Source organism: Saccopteryx leptura, chromosome 1, assembly GCF_036850995.1.
Source record: "Saccopteryx leptura isolate mSacLep1 chromosome 1, mSacLep1_pri_phased_curated, whole genome shotgun sequence".
NCBI lineage: Eukaryota > Metazoa > Chordata > Mammalia > Chiroptera > Emballonuridae > Saccopteryx > Saccopteryx leptura.
This window is the reverse complement of record NC_089503.1, coordinates 59,033,994-59,059,916: the sequence shown is the minus strand read 5'-3', so window position 1 is coordinate 59,059,916 and position 25,923 is coordinate 59,033,994. Positions and strand designations below refer to the sequence as shown.

At 43.2% G+C, this 25,923-nt stretch overlaps 1 protein-coding gene across 3 annotated transcripts in view; it reads right to left on the bottom strand.

The window, feature by feature from the left end:
• The window catches only part of MRPL48 (mitochondrial ribosomal protein L48), a 358,297-nt gene that overhangs the window by 2,354 nt on the left and 330,020 nt on the right, over nucleotides 1-25,923 (bottom strand). For all 3 annotated transcript variants that reach the window (XM_066368441.1, XM_066368430.1, XM_066368450.1), the window contains exons 5-7: nucleotides 21,046-21,215; nucleotides 4,809-4,911; nucleotides 350-439 (exon numbers count right to left, since the gene is read on the bottom strand). In XM_066368441.1, the coding sequence (XP_066224538.1) occupies nucleotides 350-439; nucleotides 4,809-4,911; nucleotides 21,046-21,215 (363 nt within the window). The remainder of the gene's footprint in view (nucleotides 1-349; nucleotides 440-4,808; nucleotides 4,912-21,045; nucleotides 21,216-25,923) is intronic.

Genomic DNA, 25,923 nt, shown 5'->3' with positions numbered 1-25,923 from the left:
GAGGTCGCCAGCTTGAGCTCGGGCTCATCTGGCTTGAGCAATAAGCTCACCAGCTTGGACCCAAGGTCGCTGGTTTGAGCAAGGGGTTACTCGGTCTGCTGAAGGCCCGCGGTCAAGGCACATATGAGAAAGCAATCAATGAACAACTAAGGTGTCACAACGAAAAACTGATGATTGATGCTTCTCATCTCTCTGCGTTCCTGTTTGTCCCTATCTATCCCTCTCTCTGACTCTCTCTCTGTCCCTGTAAAAAAAATTTTAAAAATAAATAAAAAAATAAAGCCAGGCAGTCTAGATGTTTTGAGCACAGGTGGGGCACCAGGGGGCTTCTTCTCAAACTAGCACCTACCTCCTTCACCAACAATTTGACTCCTTCAGGAAGATTGCTTTGGATTATTTCCAAGAAAATCTCTGCAAATGTAGCACTCAAACCGCTTATCTGCAAAAGGAAAGAAGATGCTCTCAGGGAGGTGCTGAAAGCTAGGTGATTGGGAGACATGGCATGGGCTCAAATGTCAGGTCCAGCAGAGCCAGAGGACCTTGGGTAAAGGATTATCACCCAGAGCTGGTTCTGGAGCCCAGGCTCTACAGGATTTCTCCTGCTCTCTGCCAAAGGGTTTGCTTGCTGACATGGTCATGGCCAATATCCGCTCCTGTAGGCAATGGAAGTCATAACTGGACCAAAGAGGTTATTATCAAGTCCAGGATGACTTTCTGATTTAAGTTACATAGACCAGGACCTGATTGGTGTCAGACCCTGTGCTGAGAATCCAGAGGTGAATCAGATATGGTAGAGGGGCATGAAGGAGGCTGCAGAAACCCATGAGAGAAACACCTACCTAAATTAACCAGGGGAGGTGAAAGAAAGCTTCCAAAAGAGAAAAGATCGGGGAGGAGTCTTAAAGAAAAAACAGGAGTAAACTGGAAGAATTCAACAATAGTGGGAGTTTTCAAGGCAGAGGAAACAATATTCAGTAAAACGTGGAGGCATAGCACAGTACTGGGAAATTAAAAATAGTTCCATGTGTAACTGGATTGAATGGGGTGTGAAGAAAAGCAAGAGAATCATGAAGGTAGTTAGGTAATAATTTAAAGAGTTCAAACTTGACCCTGTGGACCTCAGTGGCAATTTAGAGTTGCCATAGATGCAGCTCAAATAATTTATTATTGATAATATTTAAAGAACCAAATATTTTAAGTACTTTAAAAATTAACATTGAGGCCCTGGCCGGTTGGCTTAGCGGTGGAGCGTCGGCCTGGCGTGCGGGGGACCCGGGTTCGATTCCCGGCCAGGGCAGGTGGGAGAGGCGCCCATTTGCTTCTCCACCCCACCCACCCCCTCCTTCCTCTCTGTCTCTCTCTTCCCCTCCCACAGCCAAGGCTCCATTGGAGCAAAAGATGGCCCAGGCACTGGGGATGGCTCCTTGGCCTCTGCCCCAGGCGCTAGAGTGGCTCTGGTCGCGGCAGAACTACGCTCCGGAGGGGCGGAGCATCGCCCCCTGGTGGGCGGAGCGTCGCCCCTGGTGGGCGTGACGGGTGGGTCCCGATCGGGCGCATGCGGGAGTCTGTCTGGCTGTCTCTCCCCGTTTCCAGCTTCAGAGAAATGCAAAAAAAAAAAAAAAAAAAAAAAAAAAAATAACATTGAGTTACATATATTAACATTGAGCATTCAATGGAGTAAAGACAGACTCTTTAATAAATGGTGTTGGGAAAATTGGACAGCTACCTGCAAAAAAATGAAACTAGACCACCAACTTACACCATTCATAAAAATAAACTCAAAATGGATAAAAGACTTAAATGTAAGCCGTGAACCCATAAGCATCTTAGAGGAAAACATAGGTGGTAAGCTCTCCGACATGTCTTGCAGCAATATATTTGCCGATTTATCTCCATGGGCAAGTAAAATAAAAGACAGAATAAATAAATGGGGCTATGTCAAACTAAAAAGCTTTTGCACAGCTAAAGACAAAAAGAACAGAAAAAAAAGACAAACTACGCAATGGGAGAACATATTCAACAATACGTGTGATAAGGGGTTAATAACCAAAATTTATAAAGAACTTGTAAAACTCAACACCAGGAAGACAAACAATCCAATCAAAAAATGGGCAAAAGAAATGAATAGAGAGTTCTCCAAAGAGGACATACAGATGGCCAATAGGCAGATGAAAAAATGCTCAACATCACTAATCATTAGAGAAATGCAAATTAAAACCACAATGAGATATCACCTCACACCAGTCAGAATGGCGCTCATCAACAAAACAACACAGAATAAGTGCTGGCGAGGATGTGGAGAAAAGGGAACCCTCCTGCTCTGCTGGTGGGAATGCAGACTGGTACAGCCACTGTGGAAAACAGTATGGAAATTCCTCAAGAAATTAAAAATCGAACTGCCTTTTGACCCAGCTATCCCACTTTTAGGAATATACCCTAAGAACACCATAGCACTGTTCCAAAAGGAGAAATGCACCCCCATGTTTATGGCAGCATTGTTCACAATAGCGAAGATCTGGAAACAGCCCAAGTGTCCATCAGTGGATAAGTGGATTAAAAAGGTTTGTACTATGGAATACTACTCAGTCATAAGAAATGATGACATCGGATCATTTACAACAACATGGATAGACCTTGATAACATTATACTGAGTAAAATAAGTAAATCAGAAAAAACTAAGAACTATATGATTCCATACATAGGTGGGACATAAGAATGAGACTCAGAGACATGGACAAGAGTATGATGGTTAAGAGGGGGGAGAGGTGGGGGAGGAAGGAGAGAGGGAGGGGGTGGGGGGAGGAGAGGGGCACAAAGAAAACCTGATAGAAGGTGACGTTAGACAATTTGACTTTGGGTGAGGGGTATGCAACTTAATCAAATGTCAAAATAACCTGGAGATGTTTTCTCTGAACATATGTACCCCGATTTATCAATGTCACCCCATTAAAATTAATTAAAAAATTAACATAGATTTAAGGCAGTGGTAGTCAACCTGGTCTCTACTGCCCACTAGTGGGCGTTCCAGCTTTCATGGTGGGCGGTAGCGGAGCAACCAAAGTATAAATAAAAAGATAGATTTAGCCTGACCAGGAGGTGGTGTAGTGAACAGAGCGTCAGACTGGGATGAAGAGGACCCCGGTTCGAGACCCTGAGGTTGCCAGCTTGAGTACAGGGCTCATCTGGTTTGAGCAAAAGCTCAACAGCTTGGACCCAAGGTTGCTGGCTTGAGCAAGGGTTACTCGGTCTGCTGAAGGCGCACAGTCAAGACACATGAGAAAGCAATCAATGAACAACTAAGGTGTCAAAATGAAAAACTGATGATTGATGCTTCTCATCTCTCTCCGTTCCTGTCTGTCTGTCCCTGTTTATCCCTCTCTCTGACTCTACCTCTGTCCCTGTAAAAGAAAAAAAAGATAGATTTAACTATAGTAAGTTGTTTTATAAAGATTTATTAGGCCAAACTTAGCAAAAATCCAACATAAACTACTTGGTAAGTAATTATTATTATATGCTTTAACTTGCTGTAACTCTGCTTTATAAATTTTATAAAGTAAAGTTACTTCCCTACTTTATAAATCACCATTACTGTGGAACCAGTGGGCAGTTAGAAAATTTTACTAACAGAGATACAAAAGTAGGCGGTAGGTATAAAAAGGTTAACTACCCCTGATTTAAGGTGTTACTACCTTAATATTCATTACCTTGGTGATATGTTTCTTGAGTGGATCAAAAGGAGGTGATGTCCACTGAAACATGATTTGGCAATAAAATGGAATGAAGTACTGATATATGCTACAACATGGATGTACCTTGAAAACATTATGCAAAGTGAAAGAAGCCAGATGTTAAAAGGCCATATATTATATAATTCTATTTAAATGAAATGTACAGAATAGGTAAAGTAGAATCAGAAAGGAAATTTGTGGTTGCTAGGAGTTAGGGCAATGGGAAAAGAGGAGTGACTGCTAATGGGTACAGAGTTTCTTTTTGGGATGATGAAAATGTTCTAATATTGACTGTAATGACAGTATTATAACTTTGAATATACTAAAACTCTTTTAACTGTACATTTTAAGTGGGTAAAGTGTATTGTATGGGAATAAAACTCAAAAAAGCTGCCATGAAAAAAGAAGAATGATGTTAGCTGTGACATTTTAAAAACTCTGGGCACTCCCGTGGTGGTGTGGTTGTCAGCCATCTGTCTCTGTAGTAAAATGACAGAGACCCACTGCTAGAGCAAAAGGGAAGCCACTGAGGAGCTGTAAGCAGGAAAATGGCATGACCACAGTGGTATGAGGGTAAAGCAAAGTTGATGGATCTAAAAGATTTTTAGAGGTAGAAACTTTGGAATTTAGCAAATCAATGAACATCAGAGAACAGAAGGATCAAGCATTTGGCTCAAAGGTAGGGTGGATTCTAGAAAAAAAAGGAACATCATTTTCTCTACAATTAATTTTGTAAGTGCTGAGTGTAGGACACCTGTGGAACATTCCTGTGGAGATGTCTGTCCAGTAGACAACCTGCTATCAGGTTTGAAGCTCAACCAAGAGATCAGGACTGGAGATTCATGTCTAGATGTTATCAGTATATAATGATGGTTACTGAGGCCAGGGAAATGAATGAGATTGCATAGAGGAAAGGTATTATGTAAGGAGGGATGGACAGATCAAGAACTGAAACCTGGAGAATATCACCATCCAAGAGGCAGGCAAGAGGAAGATACAGGCATGGTAGAAAGATAGAGAATGGACAGAGAAGAACCAGGAGAGGCAAATACATTTCAAGTTTCTCCCAGAGGGCCTACCTGAACCACTCGCTCATGGGTGGTGAGAACTGAGTCCAGGAACATTTTGTTGCCTTGTTCTGGCAGCCGCAACACCTCCATGGTTTTGGTGGGCATCGCATAACTGTGGGAAGGAAGAGGTCAGCTATGGGAGGGTTCCCTTAAGCCAGCAGCATCACTTCAGTTAGTCCCTGAATGCAGCCACAACTATATACAGAGCTCCTGGAATCTAAGCCTGTTATGGGTAGCCAGGGCAAAGTAATCAGATTCTTTTAAACTGCCTCCAGAAGTCTCTAAACTCCCTGAGGGGGTAGATGATGACTAACACTTCTCTGCATCCCCGGTCTTGCCTAACATAACACTCTGAATAAAATCTGGTGATTAATAAGTATTTGCTGCTACTAAAGCATAGCCAATCTAAAAGAATCAAGTTCGTCACTAGGGTATGATTTGGAGGCTAACTTTGGGTATTTCAGCTCTTCTGGAAAAATGAGGCCTGAAACCCAATTGTTCTAGAGCCAATTTCTCAACCTCAGCACTGTAGACACTTTAGATAAGTCTTCATTGTGGGGGGCTAGCTTACACATCCCTATCCTCTACCCACCACAGGCCAGTAGTACCCCCCCCCCCCCAGGTGGTGACAATCAAACTTATCTCCAGACATTGTTAAATGTCTCCTGGTTGAGATCTACTGTTGTAGAGTCTATGCTCACTGTAATCAGCTTCAGTAGATCTACATGCTACAATGGAAAGAACAGTGGACTCGAAGTCAAATCTTGGCCCTGTCACTTTCTAGCAATATTTACTAAGGTAAGTCATACCCCTCTGCGAAGAAGATTACAATCTAGGTCTATATCAATACATTATTGTGAGGATTAGGTGTGATGATGATAGGACTAAGGGTTACACAGAAATATGGTACTAATGTTCAGCTTATGAAAATGGCCATCCAACTGAAGATAAATGGAATAATAACAGCAGAATTCCTGAATTTTCATGCCACAAAAAGCTTCATTAATTAATAGCAGGGGGCCCCTGGCTGGTTGGCTAAGCGGTAAAGCGTTGGCCCGGCATATGGAAGTTCTGGGTTCAATTCCCAGTCGGGGCACACAGGAGAAGCAACCATCTACTTCTCCAACCCCCCACCTTTCTTCCCATCCCACAGCCATGGCTCAAATGGTTCGAGCAAAGTTGACCCTGGGTACTGAGGATGGCTCCATGGCCTCGCCTCAGGCGCTAAAATAACTCGGTTGCCAAGTAACAGCAATGGCCCCAGATGGGCAGAGCATTGGCCTGTGGGAGGCTTGCCAGGTGGATCTGGGTCCGGGTGCATGTGGGAGTCTGTCTCTGCCTCTCCGCCTCACTTAATAATAAAAACAAAAATTAATAGCAGGGTGGTATGGCTCTCTACAGATGAACTGCTACAAAAGAAAGTTTGATGTAATGGAAAATGAATTAGAGACATGACAGTCAGTCCTGGATTTAGATGTTGGCATGGCTACTTATTACCTATTTGACCTTGGACAAATTAATTCAGCTTTCTGAGTCTCAGATTCTTCAGGTATAAAATGAGGATAATAATACTTACTTATAGGTTTGTTGCAATGATTAAATGAGATTACATAGTAATTTGCCTGACATACTATGCCTACAAATGCCAGTTCCCTTGCTCTTATGAACAATGAGTAAATGCTAGGTAATGCAAACTCTTCCAGGAAGATTCCCTTAATGACATTCCCTCACACTTTTCAGCACAATCTCTGATCTCTTTTTGCAATTCAAATTTGGTAGTAGCTCCTCTATAAATATATATATAAAAAGACACATTTACAGACTTGTTATGGAAGATCAGGTAAAATAACTATGTAAAGGCTTTCTGGAAAGTAAAAAGCACTCTAAAATGCTGTTTTTCCTTTTTGACATTCTGCAATTAAGACTAAGTAAAAGGAATTGTCCATTTCTGCTACTGAGCATACATTTTACTCTTCAACACTCACCTGGTCAAGATTTCATTCATTCATTCATTCATTCATTCATTCATTCAACAAACATTCACTGAAAGCGTGTTCTGTCGTAGGCACTCTGGTGGGCAATATGTAGCCTGTGCTTTAAAGGAGCTCCCTAAGCCTGACCAGGTGGTAGCACAGTGGATAGAGCGTCGGACTGGGATGTGGAGGACTCAGGTTCGAGACCCTGAGGTCGCCAGCTTGAGCGCGGGTTCATCTGGTTTGAGCAAGGCTCACCAGCTTGAGCCCAAGGTTGCTGGCTCAAGCAAGGGGTCACTCAGTCTACTGTAGCCCCCCGGTCAAGGCATATATGAGAAAGCAATCAATGAACAACTAAGGAGCTGCAACGAGGAATTGATGTTTCTCATTTCTCTCCCTTCCTGTCTATCTGTCCCTCTCTCTGACTCTCTCTGCCACACACAAAAAAAAGAAGCAAACAAGGAGCTCCCTAAGAGTGTTTTGGAGAGAGAGGTAGGTAAGTAGATGAACATCTTCACTACAGTAACTCAAAGACAAAAATAGGTATGCACCATATATTATAGGGACAGGAGGGAGAGAAGGAGGCTCAGGAAAAGCTTCATAGGTGAAGTAATACTTTATGAAGATGCAAAGTATGAACAAAGGTGTTTGCCTAAAAAAATACAGCAGTTATCTACAAAGGCAATAAAGCATGAAGGGCTCTCAAAAAGAACCAACAGAAAAACCAGACATAGTTTGATAAGCAAATACTGGGAACTCTAGTCATTTCAAAGTAGGATAGGCCTTTGAGTATTAACAGTATAGGTAATTTTCCATTAGTGTCTATACTTTCCAAATTTTCTACAATAAACATTACTTGGATGATCACATAGTAAAAACAAAAGGAATGAAATGAAATAATTGAATTTCAAGAATCAACATAAGACAATAAAATAATGTTACCCTTTGGGAATATTGCCTGAGATGGGACAGAAGGGAACTTAGAATCCATGGACTCTACTATATATAAGTTAATACCTCCATTTTAAACAATGTGAGTAAACTTAATTAAAAAATAAAATAAAAAGGAACGAGTAGCCTCACAGAGAGTGATGCTGAGAGATGCTTTTACTCTCCATGGAGCACAGGGGCTCGGTCAGCTTCAGGCTTGGAAGCTGCTCCCTGATGAGTAAGATCTCCATCTCTCAGGCAACTGTTCAGCAAGGGAGGCAGGCAATCAGGGGGCCTGCATGAGAGGCCCTTTCCTTCCTCTCCTAGATGAGTTGCAGCTAGAGCAAAACAGACCGTTTCTAGAACAAAAGTGAGCAATTTCATCTGCCCAATTTCATCTCAAGGTCAAAGCCCTACCCCCGACTCCCAGAGGAAAAATGAATCATGATGAAATAAAAATCAGAAGAAAAATTATTTTATCTCTGAAAAGCTGGGGAGTGAGAATACCTAACAATACGATGGTCTGAAAACCTCAATCTATGCAGAGAAGTGAGTTGCTGAAAATAAATATCTCTTTATACTCTGTGCTATTTGGAGCAAAAAGCCAGGAAAGAGGCAAAAAACAGCACATCATTCATTCTGCTGTTCTAGGAACAATGTCCATGCCTATTGGAATTCAATCCAAGTCATTGCCCACTATGCATCAGGTACTAGGCAAGGTCTTAGGGTTAGATTGCCGGTAAACTATAAACAACATTTGCCCTACAGATCCTAGAGTTTAATAAGGAAGACCAATAAAAGTCAAATAATTACAAGGGTAAGGAATGACTGCTATGAAAGGAAAGTTATGTAACTTTCACTTCTACTAAATATCTAATATAGGACCTAATTTAATGAGGTTCTCTGAAGAAATGACATTCAAGATGAAACCAAGGAAAAAATAGAAGTTAGTTAGGTGAAGCAGAAAGAGTATTATAAGCTCTAGAGAGCATGTGCTAAGGTCCTTGGGTGAGAAGGGACAAAAACAAAGCCAGTGTAATTGGAGAGAGAGAGAGAGGAAGTATGGGTTAAAGGAAAAAAGCAAGCCCAGGCCATGGGGCACCAGGTAACCATGTGAGGACCTTTAATTTAATCAGAAAGGAATGGGAAACTATGGAAGGAATTTAAGCATAGGAATTACATGATCTTATTTACATTCTAGAAAGATCACACTGAAAGCTGTGTGGAGAACCAGTTAGGAGAAATTGAGAATTTGAAAGGAGAAGAAGAAGGAGGAGAAGGAGAAAAGAAAAGAAGAAGAAGGGGAAGAGGAGGGGGGAAGGAAGAGGAGGAAAAGGAAGAAGAGGAAGAAGAGGAAGAGGAGGAGGAGGTAGAGGAGGAGGAGGGGGGAAGGAGGAGGAGGAGGGAGAGGCGGCAGTGGCGGTGAGGGTTCAATCCAGACTGTTTGTTAGATATGTGACTACAGACAAGCTTCAATAATAATAATAACAATAATAGTAATAATAATGGCAGCCAAGAGTTGCTGGGAACTGTTGTAAGCACTTTAAATATATTAACTTTTTTAATTTTTTTTTTTTTTTTTTTTTTTTACAGAGGCGGAGATAGACAGGGACAGACAGACAGGAACGGAGAGAGATGAGAAGCATCAATCATCAGTTTCTCGTTGCGAGATGCGACTTCTTAGTTGTTCATTGATTGCTTTCTCACATGTGCCTTGACCGTGGGCCTTCAGCAGACCGAGTAACCCCCTGCTGGAGCCAGCGACCTTGGGTCCAAGCTGGTGAGCTCTTTGCTCAAGCCAGATGAGCCCGCACTCAAGCTGGCGAACTCGGGGTCTCGAACCTGGGTCCTTCCGCATCCCACTCTGATGCTCTATCCACTGCGCCACCACCTGGTCAGGCAACTTTTTAAATTTTTATTTAAGACTTTTTATTTAAGACAAGGTACAGTGGTGCCTCGTCTATCATGGGGGTCAGGTTCCAGAACCCCCCACAATAGGTGAAAATTCACAAAGTAGCGACATTATATTTATTTTTTTATATATGTTTTAAGGCTTTATAAACCGAAATTCCCCACACTCTTATAAACCTTTCTCACACTGTTATTAACCTTTCCCACAATTATTTTGCCTATTTTACTGCAAAAATAATTAAAATAATAAATATATATGTAAAGCCAGTAGCCAGGGCCACCATCACAGCAGCCTGGCCCATGCAGGTTCGCATTAGATTTGGACAGTCGGTAAAGAAACAACAGAGCCAAAAACTGATGGGCCATCATCTTTTTTTTTTTTTTTTTTTTTTTTAAATAAATTTTTATTAATGGTAATGGGATGACATTAATAAATCAGGGTACATATATTCAAAGAAAACATGTCTAGGTTATTTTGTCATTAAATTATGTTGCATACCCCTCGCCCAAAGTCAGATTGTCCTTCGCCACCCTCTATCTAGTTCTCTGTGCCCCTCCCCCTCCCCCTAACTCTCCCCCTGTCCTCCCTCCCCCCACCCCTGGTAACCACCACACTCTTGTCCATGTCTCTTAGTCTCATTTTTATGTTCCACCAATGTATGGAATCATGTAGTTCTTGTTTTTTTCTGATTTACTTATTTCACTCCTTATAATGTTATCAAGATCCCACCATTTTGCTGTAAATGATCTGATGTCATCGTTTCTTATGGCTGAGTAGTATTCCATAGTGTATATGTGCCACATCTTCTTTATCCAGTCTTCTATTGAAGGGCTTTTTGGTTGTTTCCATGTCTTGGCCACTGTGAACAGTGCTGCAATGAACATGGGGCTACATGTGTCTTCACGTATCAATGTTTCTGAGGTTTTGGGGTATATACCCAGTAGAGGGATTGCTGGGTCATAAGGTAGTTCTATTTGCAGTTTTTTGAGGAACCAATGGGCCATCATCTTTAATCCTAGCTTGCACCCGGCGGGCAAGTAAAAACACACACTGGGCTCCAAAACCCACTCATTCAGTGCTCACAAAGCTACTGACTTATCTGAATTTCCTAAAATCAAAGGTTTCTAGCTCACCAGACTTATTCACCTCTGTTCCCCATCTCCTTCCTTCTCTCTGCACAAACTCTGCGCTAACTGGCCTCTCACTCAACACTCTGCCATCTTGGCTACTTCTCCTGGCCTCCTCCACGTGGCCTCTCTCTGCTCTCTGCTGTCTCTTCTAATGCTAATCTCAGGAACTAAGAGAGCAAGCTCCCGATCTGTCCCCATTTTATAGTGTAGAAATCAAAACCCTTAATCCAATATACAAAATAGGGAAGTCTCTAATAAAAAGTCACTTATCCAAGGCATGATGGGATTGTACCACCCCACATCAAAAAGGGTGGGAAAGGCTTAGTCCTAAAACCAAGCCCCAGGCTACAAGGATCCTGCCTGCCCATAGCCTGCCCCCAACACACATTAATATCACCTGGGCGACGGCTTCTGTGTGGGCAGCGCCATCTTTAACAAAGTGAGCATAATATATTTTATCTGCCCAACAATATAAAAATACCTATATACTGCAAAATCCTCCGATATAGCGAAAAATCTGTGATACAAAATTAGATATATACAATTTAAAAATCTGCAGTACAGTGAGACTGTGAAAAGTGAACCGTGATATGGTGAGGGACGACTGTACTTTAAGTCTATTATCTCTCTCTCTCTTTTTTTAAGTGAGAGGAAGGGAGATAGTGAGACAGACTCCCACAAGCGCCCCAACCAGGATCCACCCAGCAATCCTGTCTGGGGCCGATGCTTGAATCAACCAAGCTATTCCTACTGCCTAAGGCTGACTCTCAGATCAACTGAGCTATCATCAGCACTCAGAGCCTACATTCAAACCAGTCGAGTCACTGGCTGTGAGAGGGGAAGAGGAAGAGATAGAAGAAAGGGAAGAAGAGAAGCATATGGTCACTTCTCTTGTGTGCCTTGACTGGGAATTGAACCTGCGACATCTATATACCAGGTCTATGCTCTATCCACTGAGCAAAATGACCAGGGCCTAAGCCCATTTTATAGATGAGGAAACTAAGACACAAAGAGGTTAATAAACTGCCTAACATCACATAATAGTCGGCAGAGTACAGGTAAAACCTTGATGGTCCAGCTCCAGGCTTGAGATATGATTCACTATTTGCAAAGTGCTTGTTTGAATTAAATAACAATATACTAAGCAGAGTGTCTGGCTGATAGTAGATGCTCAACAAATGTAACTGCCTTCCTGCAATCAAATGCAGCCAGAGCTTTTCACAGTTGGGTTTTTGAAACAGCACCTTTTAACCTGACCAGGCGGTGGCATGGTGGATAGTGTCAGCCTGGGACGCTGAGGACCCAGGCTCGAAACCCTGAGGTCACTGGCTTGAGTGCGGGCTCAGCCTGCTTGAACGCAGGGTCACTGGCTTGAGCCCAAAGGTCACTGGTGTTGGCTGGAGCCACCGGTCAAGGCAAGTGTGAGAAAGCAATCAATGAACAACTAAAAGTGCCACAACTGCAAGTTGATGCTTCTCATCTCGATCGCTTCCTGTCTGTCCTTGTCTCTCTCTCTCGCAAAACAATAAAAAAACCTGCACTGTTTAAAAAGTCCTTCTGAAAATTTAAAACACTATGCCAGGGAATTGATCCACTGTAGGTAAGATAACATTCTGTAAATGACATTTAATGCTTCTTTGCTATCACAGCCTCTGAGAAGTCACCCCTAATCCCTGCCAGCTGAAACAACCTCTCTGTTAATTTCTTTTTAGGGGGGACAGTGAAACAGAGACTGGCCTAGAATAGAAGAAGCAACAAGGGAGAGTCTAGGCTGAGCTGCTTTGGCTCTCTAGAAACCTTATGGCAAAGAAATGAGTCTACACTGGGAAGTCGGAGAAGAGGGGGCCTTGGAGACAGGTGCGGGGTGTTCACCCAGGACAAGCTGCCACTGCCCATTGCTCCCCTGGCTGCAAGTCTCGTGGAACCCTTAGAGTTTAGGAGATGCATCCCTAAAAGGCAGTGGTCCCCAACGTTTTTTGGGCCACAGACCGGTTTAATGTCAGAAAATATTTTCACGGACCGGCCTTTAGGGTGGGACGGATAAATGCGCAAAATAAAATTATGCGACCGGCATAAAAACTGTCGTATTTTTAAATATAATTGTCGAACTTACGATATTTATTGGGCTAAGTTAAAGGAGGAACAAGTATGTTCTCATTATTCAGCTTGTATTTAAATTTGTTATTCTGACAACGTTTCATGTTATTTATTCTTTCTCTGCGGACCGGTACCAAATGGCCCACGGACCGGTACCGGTTCGCGGCCCGGGGGTTGGGGACCACTGCTATAAGGGAAGAGGAGGGGAAGGGGGAAAAGAAAGGCATAGGCATGCTCCTAGGAGGGAGAATGTGTGCTCTTCACTATCAATTATTATTTAGAGTGTTGCAATGCGCCAGTCTCTGCTAAGTGCTATCATATACTATATTTAATTTTCAGAACTCAGCCTGACCTGTGGTGGTGCAGTGAATAAAGCATCAACCTAGAATGCTGAGGTTGCTGGTTCAAAACCCTGGGTTTGCCTGGTCAGGGCAAATATGGGAAGCAACTACAGGTTGATGTTTCCTGCTCTTCTCTCCCCCTCCTTTCTCTCTCACTCTCTCTAAAATCAATAAATAGAATCTTTTTTTTTTAATTTTATTGATTGATTTTACAGAGAGAGGAGGGAAGAGAACAAGAAGCATCAAGTCATAGTTGCTTCACTTTAGTCGTTCATCGATTGCTTGTTGTATGTGCCTTGACCAGGCAAGCCCAGGGTTTTGAACTGGTGACCTCAGCATTCCAAGTCAATGCTTTATCCACCACGCCATCACAGGTCAGGCAATAAATAGAATCTTAAAAAAAAAAAGAAAACATTTTCAGAACTCAAAGAAATATGAAAATTATCATCCCATTTATACAGAAGAGAATATAGGTTCAGAATTTCCCAAGGCCATATTGCCAATAACTGGTAGAACTAGAACTTAAATCAGGCAGTTTCATTCCAAAGCTGATACTATGTTACTCAAAGTGTGGTCCATAGACAAGTTATTGTTGTGCAAACTGCTTGTTATCAGGCCAGGACAAGATAAGGAGCATGCCACAGTTACTAAACACACTATTTAATTCAGCCAACAATTTTTTTCAATAGAAAGACTTTTTTTTTTTTTTTTTGTAATTTTCTGAAGCTGGAAATGGGGAGAGACAGTCAGACAGACTCCCGCATGCGCCCGACCGGGATCCACCCAGCACGCCCACCAGGGGCAACGCTCTGCGCTCTGCCCACCAGGGGGCGATGCTCTGCCCATCCAGGGCGTCGCTCTGTCGTGACCAGAGCCACTCTAGCGCCTGGGGCAGAGGCCAAGGAGCCATCCCCAGCGCCCGGGCCATCTTTGCTCCAATGGAGCCTTGGCTGCGGGAGGGGAAGAGAGAGACAGAGAGGAAGGAGGGGGGGGGTGTGGAGAAGCAAATGGGCGCTTCTCCTATGTGCACTGGCCGGGAATCAAATCCGGGTCCCCCGCATGCCAGGCCGACGCTCTACCGCTGAGCCAACCTGCCAGGGCCTCAATAGAAAGACTTTTTTGATGAAGGAAGCAAAAAGCATGAATGTGCATTTTGGTATACGCTTCTGATATATATGTTTGTGGAGCAGTACTTTGAGAGGCACTGCTCTAAATTATTATACTACTCTCTGCCTCCTTGAACTGGTATTTCACTTTATCTTTCACTTACCACCTTCCACATTGTAATTATTTCTCCGTGTACTTGTGTGCACACACACATACATCCCTGAAACCAGGGACACTCACCTTAGTGCCCTCCTTTAGAATTCCTAGTACAATGCTTATCACACAGCAAGAAGAGGCTCAATCAATAGTTTTTAATTAATTAATTAAAAGCACTGTCATTAAACTTTAGGAAATGGCTGGATTGTACAGTCATATTCAAGGACCTGTCATTCTTTCAACAATGGCTTAATGTCCCCCATGTGGCAGGTAGGCCCTGTGCTAGGTGCTGAAGAAATAAAGAAGAACACAGTCCCCATCTAGTCAAGGGGAAGAAGAGCTAGTATATGAATAGACCATTACAGCCCAAAGCACTAAGTGACATGATAGAGTGTGTGTCAAGTGCTGAAAGAGCAACCGACTCTCTGGGGCATCATAAATAGATAAAGCACATCTCAAGGCCTAAAACAATTGAAGTACTATCTGCTGTGAGAGCTAAAATCACACCTTATTATCCAATCTTCCAAAAAGCACATTTAGCACAGTTATAAAGGTTCAAAAGTTCAAATTTCGCTTAATGACTTAAAACAAGACCTTATAGAATTAAAAATACTGGAGTCAGGCAGAACTGGGTTAAAGCCAGGCAACTTACTAGTTCCCTGACTTTTGACTATTCTGAGCCTTGGTTTCCTCATCTATACAATGGGAATATACTAATATCTACCTAGCGAGTGAGAAAGTATAATTTTTGCTATATCTATATATTGTGCCATGTATTACCTTGTCACTATGGCAGACCACCTAAACTATTATTTATTAAATTCTCTTTTTGCTTGACCAGGCGGTGGCACAGTGGATAGAGCGTCAAACTGGGATACAGAGGACCCAGGTTTGAAACCCTGAGGTCACCAACTTGAGCGTGGGGTCATTCAGCTTGAGCACGGGTTGCTGTCTTGAGCGTGGGATCATAGACATGACCCCATGATCACCAGTTTGAGCCCAAAGGTCGCTGGCTTGAGCCCAAAGGTCGCTGGCTTGAAGCCCAAGGTCCCTGGCTTAAGCCCAAGGTCGCTGGCTTGAGCAAGGGGTCACTTGCTCTGCTGTAGCCCCCCCCCCCCCCGGTCAAGGCACCTACAAAAAAAAAACAGTGGCCAACTAAGAAGCCACAATAAAGAATTGACACATCTCATCTCTCTCCCTTCCTGTCTGCCTGTCCCTCTCTATCCATCTCTCTATCTCTCTTCATCACCAAAAAAAAAAAAATCCAAAAAACTTTTCTTGGCTCTGGCCAGTGGCTCAGTGGATAGAGCGTTGGCCCAGTGTATGGACGTCCTGAGTTTGATTCCTGGTCAGGTCACACAGGAGATGTGACCACCTGCTTCTCTTCCTCTCCCCCTTCTTTCCTTCTTCCCCTCTCACAGCAAGTGGCTCAATTGGTTTGAGTGTGGCCCCAGTGCTGAGGATAGCTCCACTGAGCTCATCAGCCTCAGGTGCTAAAAATAGCTGGGTACTTGAGCATTGGCCCTAGATGGGGTTGCCAGGTAGAGCCCAGTCAGTGTGCATGCAGGAGTCTGCCTCACTATTGCCCTCCTTTCACCTAAAATAAATAAATGAATAAATAAATACTTTTCTTTAAGTAAACACTCTTAAAAATTGTTTGAAAAAGAAACTTGAGATGTAGAACAAAAGGAACTCATGCTGCTGATGAGAAAAATAATGGCACAGCCAATTTGGAAAACGGTTTGGCAGTTTCTTATAAATTTATAAAAAAAAATTTTTTATTTTTATTTATTCATTTTAGAGAGGAGAGAGAGAGGGAGAGAGAGCGAGAGAGAGACAGGGGGGAGGAGCTGGAAGCATCAACTCCCATATGTGCCTTGACCAGGCAAGCCCAAGGTTTCGAACCGGCGACCTCAGTGTTTCCAGGTCGACGCTTTATCCACTGCGCCACCACAGGTCAGGCCAGTTTCTTATAAATTTAACATATGCTACATTTAAACATTTGACTCTATAATCACACTCTTAGAGAAATTAAAACTTAAGTTCTCACAAAAACCTATACATTATAGTGGTTTTATTCATAATTGCCAAAAAATGGAAACAACACAAATGTCCTTCAATTGGTGAATGGATAAACAAAACATATATCCATTCAATGAAATGCTAATCAGCAACAAAAAGGAATAAACAACTTGATACTGGCAACAACATGAATGAATCTCAAATACATTATCGTAAGTGAAAGAAATCAGACTCACAAGGAAAAATACTGTATGATTCTACCTATATGACATTCTGTTAAAGGCAAAAACTATAGGGACAGAAATAGATCAGTAGTTCCAGGGACTGGTGGTGTGAGGAGGGAATGACTACAAAGACAGGAGGGAACTTCTTGGGATGATGGAAATATTCTGTATCTTGACTATGATGGTATTTATCCTCTACTGTGTATATTTGTCAAAACTCAGAAACTGTTCACTGAAAGGGTAAATTTTTACTGAATGTGAATTACATCTCAATGAGCCTTACTTTATATTATACCTATAAATGAAAAACCAGTATCAACTGTCATAAATAGAAAGTAAGTTTAATAAAAACAATAAATAATTGAAAGTAAGTTCAATAAAAACAAAATAATTTATAACATTCTAGCTAGGTTTTAGTGCTAGCCAAAGACTGTGAGCCAGAGGTCCCATCTCTGTTATAAAAATTAGGAAGTGCTAGAGGAGTATTAAGGACACACCAGAACTACATTAAGAATTTCTCCTTGAGGTCCTAGCCAGTTGGCTCAGTGGTAGAGAGTTGGCCTGGCGTGCAGGAGTCCTGGGTTCGATTCCCGGCCAGGGCACACAGGAGAAGCGCCCATCTGCTTCTCCACCCCTCCCCCTCTCCTTCCTCTCTGTCTCTTTCTTCCCCTCCCACAGCCAAGGCTCCATTGGAGCAAAGTTGGCCTGGGCGCTGAGGATGGCTCTATGGCCTCTGCCTCAGGTGCTAGAATGGCTCTGGTTGCAACAGAGCAACGGCCCAGATGGGCGGAGCATCGCCCCCTGGTGGGCATGCCTGGTGGATCCCGATTAGGCGCATGCAGGAGTCTGTCTGATCTGACTGCCTCCCCGTTTTCCAATTTCAGAAAAATATAAAAAAAAGAATTTCTCCTTAACACATTAGGTTGAATGAGAACTAAAAAGAAATGAAATTTCTCATTGTGATTTAATGTTATTTAAGGCAAACCACAGGGCAATCACACACTTTCTGAAACACTGAGGTAAGGTATTTCAGTGCCTGGCCTGGAATAAGTAGTCAGTAAATGTTAGTTCTCCTCCCCTACAGTTTTCCAAGAAATTCAAAGAAAAAAATGAAAAGCAGAGTATGCAAAAAATACCTAAATAGATGGGGACATATACCATCTTCATGGATCAGAGGAATTAAAATAGATAAAATGTCAATTCTCCTCAAATTAATCTACAGATTCAACACAATCTCAACAAAATTCCATCAGGTTCTTTTCTGTAAAAATCAACAAACTAATTCTAAAATTTAATGAAAAACCAAAAGACCTAGAATAACCAAAATAATTTTTAAAAAGAACAAAGTTGGCCCTGGCCGGTTGGCTCAGCGGTAGAGCGTTGGCCTGGCATGCGGGGGACCCGGGTTCAATTCCCGGCCAGGGCACATAGGAGAAGCGCCCATTTGCTTCTCCACCCCTCCCTCCTTCCTCTCTGTCTCTCTCTTCCCCTCCCGCAGCCAAGGCTCCATTGGAGCAAAGATGGCCCGGGCGCTGGGGATGGCTCCTTGGCCTCTGTCCCAGGCACTAGAGTGGCTCTGGTCGCGGCAGAGCGACCCCCCCCCCCCCGAGGGGCAGAGCATCGCCCCCTGGTGGGCAGAGCTTCGCCCCTGGTGGGCGTGCCGGGTGGATCCCGGTCGGGCGCATGCAGGAGTCTGTCTGACTGTCTCTCCCCGTTTCCAGCTTTGGGAAAAAAAAAAAAAAAAAGAACAAAGTTGTAGGTTTAGATAGTGTGGGACTGGTGTAACAAAATAGAGTATAGAAATAAATCTATTCATTCATGGTTAATTTAGACTTTCAGAAGGTGCTAAGACACTTCAATGGAAAAGAAAATCTTTTTAACAAATGTCACACAAACAACTGGATATGTATATTAAAAAATAATCAACAAATATCTCATGGCATATACAAAAATAACTCAAAATGTATAATAGACCTAAAAGTAAAATTTTAAATTATAGAACTTCTAGAAGAAAACATAGGAGAATATCTTTGTGATCTTGGCTTAGGCAAAGATTTCTTAAATATGACACCAAAAGCATAAAAAAAATAAAAAATATTGATAAAATAAACTACATCAAACTGAAACTTCTGCTCTCCAAAAGACTCCAATAACATGACAAGATAAGTCAGAGACAAGGAGAAATATTTGCAAAACATATACAGTACTGAAAAAGACCTGGTATCCAAAAATAGTTTGTAAAACTTTTGTGTGTGTGTGTGTGTGTGTGTGTGTGAGAGAGAGAGAGAGAGAGAGAGACAGAAAGGGAGAAAGATGAGAAGCATCTATTCTTTGTTGTGCCACCTTAGTTGTTCACTGATTGCTTTCTCATATGTACCTTGACCCGGAGGGCTACAGCCAAGGCAATGACCCCTTGCTCAGGCCACTGACCTTGGTCTTCAAGACAGGGACCATGGGGTCATTATCTATGATCCCATGCTCAAGCTAGCAACCCTGTGCTCAACCTAGTGAGCCTGTGCTCAAGCAAGATGAGCCTGCACTCAAGCCAGTGACCTCGGGATTTTGAACCTGGGTCCTCATTATCCCAGGCCAATGCTCTGTCCACTGCACCGTTGCCTAATCAGGTAAAAACTTCCTTAATTCAGTAATAAAAAAAAAAACAATTTAAAAAATAGATTAAAGATTTGGATACATCATCAAAGAATATATACAGAAGTTAAATAAACACATGAAAAGATACTCAACATCATTTATTTATTAGGGAAATGAAAATTAAAACCAATATGAGATACCACTATATATTGATAATACCAAATGACAATACCAAGTGCTGACCAAGATAAGAAGTTACTGGAACTCTCATATGTTGCTGGTGGGAATACAAAATGGTACAGCCAATTTGGAAAATAGTTTGGCAGTTTCTTATAAAGTTAAACATATATTCACTATACAATCCCAAAATCCCAGTCTTAAATAGATTTCCAGGAGCAAAGAAGATATGTGACCCACAAAACCTGTGTGACAATGATTATGGCAGCTTTGTTAATAATTACCAATAAATTGGAAACAATCTAAATGTACATCAACTAATGAATAGATAAGCCAATTAATATTCACCATTTAATGGAATACTACTCAGTAATAAAATACTTAAAAAACATGGATGGCCTGACCAGGCGGTGGTGCAGTGGATGGAGCCTCAGATTGGGACACAGTCTGAGGGACCTGGGACCCAGGTTCAAAACCCCAAGGTCGCCAGCTTGAGCAAAGAGTTGCTGGCTTGAGCGTGGGATCATAGACATGACCCCATGGTCACTCGCTTGAGCCCAAAGGTCGCTAGCTTGAAGCCCAAGGTTGCTGGCTTGAGCCCAAAGTTGCTGACTTGGGCACGGGGTGGGGGGGTGTCACTTGCTCTGCTGCAGCCCCCAGTCAAGGCACATATGAGAAAGCAATCACTGAACAACTAAGGAGCTGCAATGAAAAATTGATGCTTCTCATCTCTCTTCCTTCCTGTCTGTCCCTCCTTCTGACTTTCTGTCTCTGTCAAAAAACAAACACATGGATAAATTTGAAACACATTATGCTAAGTGAAAGAGACCAGACAAAAAGCTACATACTGTATGATTCTACTTACATGATGTTCCAGAAAACTTAAAACAGCAGGGGCAGAAAATCAATTGGTGGTTGCCAGGAACTTGAAGGGGGAATAGAGGGTAACTGAGTACACCTGGGCACCCAGGAACTTTTGGGGTTAACAGAGCTGTTCTATAGATAGATAGATAGATAGATAGATAGATAGATAGATAGATAGATAGATAGATAGATAGATAGATAGATAGATAGATAGATGATAGATAGATAGATTTTTTTAGCAAGAGAGAAACAGGAAGGGAGAGAGATGATAAACATCAACTCATAGTTGCAGCACTTTAGTTGTTCTTTGATTGCTTCTCATACATGCCTTGACCGGGGCGGGAAGGAGAGGGCTCCAGCTGAGCCAGTGACACCTTGCTCAAGCCAGCATCCTTGTGCTTCAAGCCAGTGACCATGGAGTCCTTTTGATGATCCCACACTCAAACCAGGGACCTTGCACTCAAGCTGGTGAGCCCATGCTCAAGCCGGATGAGCCTTCACTCAAGCTGGCAACTTTGGGGTTTGAACCAGGATCCCAGGTCAATCCTCTATCTACTGTGCTACCGCTAATCAGGCCTCTTCTATATTTTGATTATGGCAAACTATATAACTAAAAAGGGTTAGTTTTACTACTGTACATGTTAATTCTCATAACTTCATTTAACAACAAAGCAGAGCATGCTACCCCACGCCAAGAATATTTCAGGCAAAGGCATCATACCTTTCTTCCACTTTAATGGAGAGATGGTTGCAGAGGTTGTGAACATATCGTGCATAACTCTCTGTCAGGGCCATGTCATATGCAGTCAAGTAAATGTTCAAAACCCCATATTCATAATCTGTCCCCAAATTAATTGGTCTCACTTCCACTTTTCCCCTCTTCTTCTTGGGCTGGACAGAAAATAAAAAGAGAAAGAAGGAAAATCAAACTATTATATATGAAATTCTAATCATATCATCTAGTATTTTAAAAAATCAACCTTTCATATACATTTTTGGGGGGTATTTTTCCGAAGTGAGAAGCGGGGGGGGGGGGAGGCAGGGAGACAGACTCCCGCTTGTGCTCAACAGGGATCCACCAGCATGTCCACCAAGGGGGTGATGCTCCACTGCAATCGGAGCCATTCTAGCACATAAGGCAGAGGCCATGGAGCCATCCTCTGCGCCCGGGCCAACTTTGCTCCAATGGAGCCTTGGCTGAAGGAGGGGAAAAGAGAGAGAGAGAGAAAAGAGGGGGAAAAGGATGGAGAAGCAGATAGGCGCTTCTCCTGTGTGGCCTGACCAGGAATCGAACCTGGGACTTCAACTTCCACACGCCAGCCTAACGCTCTACCGCTGAGCCAACCAGCCAGGGCCTCATATACATTTCTTTACCAAATTTCTCTTAGGTTATCATACCTATAAAATCTTTTCCTGAGAAAGAATGAACAGCTTCCCTTGCCAGTCTGGGATGCGACATCAGCCAATGAAAGAAAAGGAAATACTGCTGGAATTACTTTTTTTTTTAGCGAGACAGAGAGGGAGATGGGTTTGGGGGACAGACAGGGACAGGTAGACAGGATGGGAGAAGAGAAGCATCTATTCTTCATTGTAGCGCCTTAGTTGTTCATTGATTGCTTTCTCATATATGCCTCGACCGGGGAGGGGGGGACTACAGCAGAGCCAGTGACTGCTTGCTCAAGCCAGTGACCTTGGGTTTCAAGCCAGTGACCATGGGGTCATGTCTATGATTGCACACTCAAGCCAGCGACCCCGTTCTCAAGCTGGTGAGCCTGTGCTCAAGCCAAATGGATGAGCCCACGCTCAAGCAGGTGACCTTAGGGTTTCAAACCTGGGTCCTCAGAGTCCCAGGCCAATGCTCTAACCACTGCGCTACTACCTGGTCAGGCTGGCATTACTTTTAAAATGAATACAAGTGAATGTCTTCTACAATTAACTCATCTTGAGACCTTGTATCTCTGGCCCTCAGTTTCCCAATTTTTAAATTTATGGGCTTCTGCTAAGTAATATATTTTTTTCTTTTCCAAGTCAGAAGAGGAGAGCTAAAGAGACAGACTCCCATATGCACCCCAAACGGGATCCACCTGGCAACCCCCATCTGGGACTGATGCTCTGCCCATCTGGGGCCATGCTCGCAACTGGGCTATTTTTAGCGCCTGAAGTGGAGGCTCCATGGAGCCATCCTCAGCGTTCGGGGCCAACACACTAGAATCAATCGAGCTATAGCTGTAGGAGGGGAAGAAAGAGCAAGAGAGAAAGGGGAGGAGAAGGAGTAAAGAAGTAGATGGGCACTTCTCCTGTGTACCCTGACCAGGAATTGAACCCAGGACATCCACATGCTGGATCAACGCTGTACAACTGAGCCAACCAGCCAGGGCCAGGTAACACATTTTTAATATAGAACCCATAGAGCAGTTTCAAGGAGTCTGTCAACCCCAAGATTTGTATGCTTTCATCAGAATCTTAAAGAAATCAATTGCAAGGAAACAGCATTAGTTCTCTTTTAGCTGCCTTAGCTTTAAAATTCTGCAATTATTTAGACAGTCTTTCTTTTAAGAATTAAAAGGTAGGGGTAGATGACGTCAGAGTAATGGCGGGGTAAGAAGCGATACCAATAAATCTCCCCCAAAACTCAACAAGATCTTCAACCAGAAACAGAAAAACCTATACTTGGAGCCTCCAGATACTTCGCAATACACCCGAAGGTATGGTCGAGTGAAAAATTGGCTAAATATATAACCAAACCCCGAAGGAATTAGGGAGTAAGAAATGCTCCGCCTTCCTCACTAACCTAAACAGGGCGGCTTTCTCTGGTAACTGTGAATATAGAAACTGAGGCGGGCAAAGGGGGTGAATAGATCCAGGCCGCGGCACAAACGGCCGAACCAGGCTGTGGCACGGAGATCCAAGCCGAGGAAAAACTGATCCTGTGGCAACCCGGGCAATATAAGCTAACACTCGTGCCAAACCCAAACAAAGAAAGACAAGCGGGGCAGCCATTTTACCCGATCTCCTGGTCGGTGCGCGCAGCTACTGGGCGAGAGATTTCTTCCTAAGCCCCGGGAGTGGTGCCCGTGTTACCCCACAGAGAGGCAGAGTCAGGGGCCTTTCTGTGGGCCGAAAGCAGAATCTCTGGGCAGCCCCAGCGCCCTGGGAAAGCCGCGCACGGGAGGGAGCGAGAACTAATTCCAACGGTGGAAATTTTCCGTGCTGGTGGGGGTTTCACTCAGAGGGAAACGCGGCCGGCCTCATATCCTGGTTTGCGCACGCAGATAGTGAGTGAGAGATTCCTCCGAGTACCTCGGCAGTGCGCGCCCGTGTTATTGCACAGAGGGGCAGAGTCAGGGGCCTTTGTGTGGGCCAAAGCGGAATCTCGGGCCGCCCCAGCGCCTTGCAAAAGCCGCGCACGGGGACGGAGCGAAAGCCAATTCCAACGCTGCAACTTTTCCATGCGGTTGGGGGTTTCACTCAGAGCGTGAGACTGCTGGCCGGATATCCTGGTCTGCGCACGCAGATACTGAACGAGAGTTTCCTCCAAGCGCCCCGGAAGTGGGCGCCCGCCTGTGTTACCGGACAGAGTGGCAGAGCCAGAGGTCTTTGAGTGGGCGGAAAGCCCGCCTGATTATGCTAGCAGCTCTGACTGACTGAGCCTTACCCAGAGCCCTGTGCTGAGTGGAAATAGAGTGGGGAGTTGTCAGCTCTTTGAGCCTCTTACTATCCAGGCAGAGGCAGCAGCAACCCCATAGCTGGATTATCAGGCTACTAATTGAGGAAGGAAAGACTAGGAGAAAGGCTCCAGGAACACGGACTCTCTCACTGTCGGAGCCTATAAATGCTAATGAGCCTTGACTGCCAACGAGACTAAAGCACAATACATGACATTGCCATAGAGACTTATCAACTATAAACCTCTACCTGAGCGTGCCAAAGGGGCAGAACCCGGGGTACAGAGTCACCGACCAGGAAGAGGGAGAGAAAAGAAAAAGCAAGAAGATAACCTCTCAAAATCAAGAATAATCTGCAGACTTTATAACCTATCCCATTTTATTATATTTGTTCGTCTGTTTCTCTTATCTTCATTCTTTTTTTTTTTTTTTTTTTTTTTTTTTTTTTTTTATTTTTCTGAAGCTGGAAACAGGGAGAGACAGTCAGACAGACTCCCGCATGCGCCCGACCGGGATCCACCCGGCACACCCACCAGGGGCGGTGCTCTGCCCCCCAGGGGGCGATGCTCTGCCCATTCTGGGCGTCGCCATATTGCGACCAGAGCCACTCTAGCGCCTGAGGCAGAGGCCACAGAGCCATGCCCAGCGCCCGGGCCATCTTTGCTCCAATGGAGCCTTGGATGCGGGAGGGGAAGAGAGAGACAGAGAGGAAAGTGCGGCGGAGGGGTGGAGAAGCAAATGGGCGCTTCTCCTATGTGCCCTGGCCGGGAATCGAACCCGGGTCCTCCGCACGCTAGGCCGACGTATCTTCATTCTTGATACTTTTTTTCCTCCTCCAATTTGGCCGATTAACTCTCTGCCGGTCTTACTCTCTCCTCTCCTTGAACTACACTACCCATAAGTGTTACATCTCCCATTATATTTTCTCTCCTCTTCCTTTCTCTCTATGAGGGTTGCACTCCAAAACCTTTAACTCTCTCTCTCTCTCTCTCTCCTTTCTTTTTTCTTCCTTTAGTGGTTCCCTCTTTTTTTTTTCTCTCTCTCTTTCTTTTCTCTCTCTATATTAGTTTCTTCCTTTCTCCTTTACATCTCCTCTCATTCAAACCTCAATTACAAACAAATTATCTTATCTGGGACTCAAACTTATGTTTGTGGCATTTTGGGGGGGGGGGGTTTCTTCACCTTTTTAACTCACTAGCAGTGCTCCCATCCCTGGCTCTCCGTTTTATCTAGTTCTTGTTCCACTAAATACAATAGTAATTTTTTAATTTGTCCCCCCATTTTTCTGTTTTCCTCTTATTCCTCTCATCATAACTCTTAGACAACCAACACCTAAAAGCAAATCATTTTATTCTTGACCCAAATTTTTTCCTTATTTGCTTTTTGTGGGTCCATACACCCCCCTTTTTTTTTTCTTTTCCTTTTCTTTTTTTTCTTTTTTTTGCCCCTTTATTACTTTTCCTCAATTCAGGCCCTCCATCACAGGCATTGTTTGTTATAATTCACAGTTCACCACAAGATTTTCTCAAGAAAGAGGGGAGAGGAGAGGAGAGGAAAAAAGAAGGGGGGGAATAATTTCCTTTTTTTAAAATTTTTATTTTATTTTATTTTTCTTTATTTCATTATTAATTTTTTTTTTAAAAAAACAACTTTTCAATTTTTTATTTTTTTATTTTTTTTAACTTTTTATTCTTTATTAAATCTCATTAATACTATCAACAAAACCACCCTCAGATGCCATTAAGGAAGAGAAAATCGAATATCATGGATACAAAAGAAAGAGAGGTAACACAGCTAGATGAGGAAAAATCTATGGAGAAAAAATTTAATATATTGGAAATCTTGGAGCTAAATGACAGAGAATTCAAGATAGAAATCCTAAAAATCCTCCAAGATATACAAGAAAACACAGAAAGGCAATTTAGGGAGCTCAG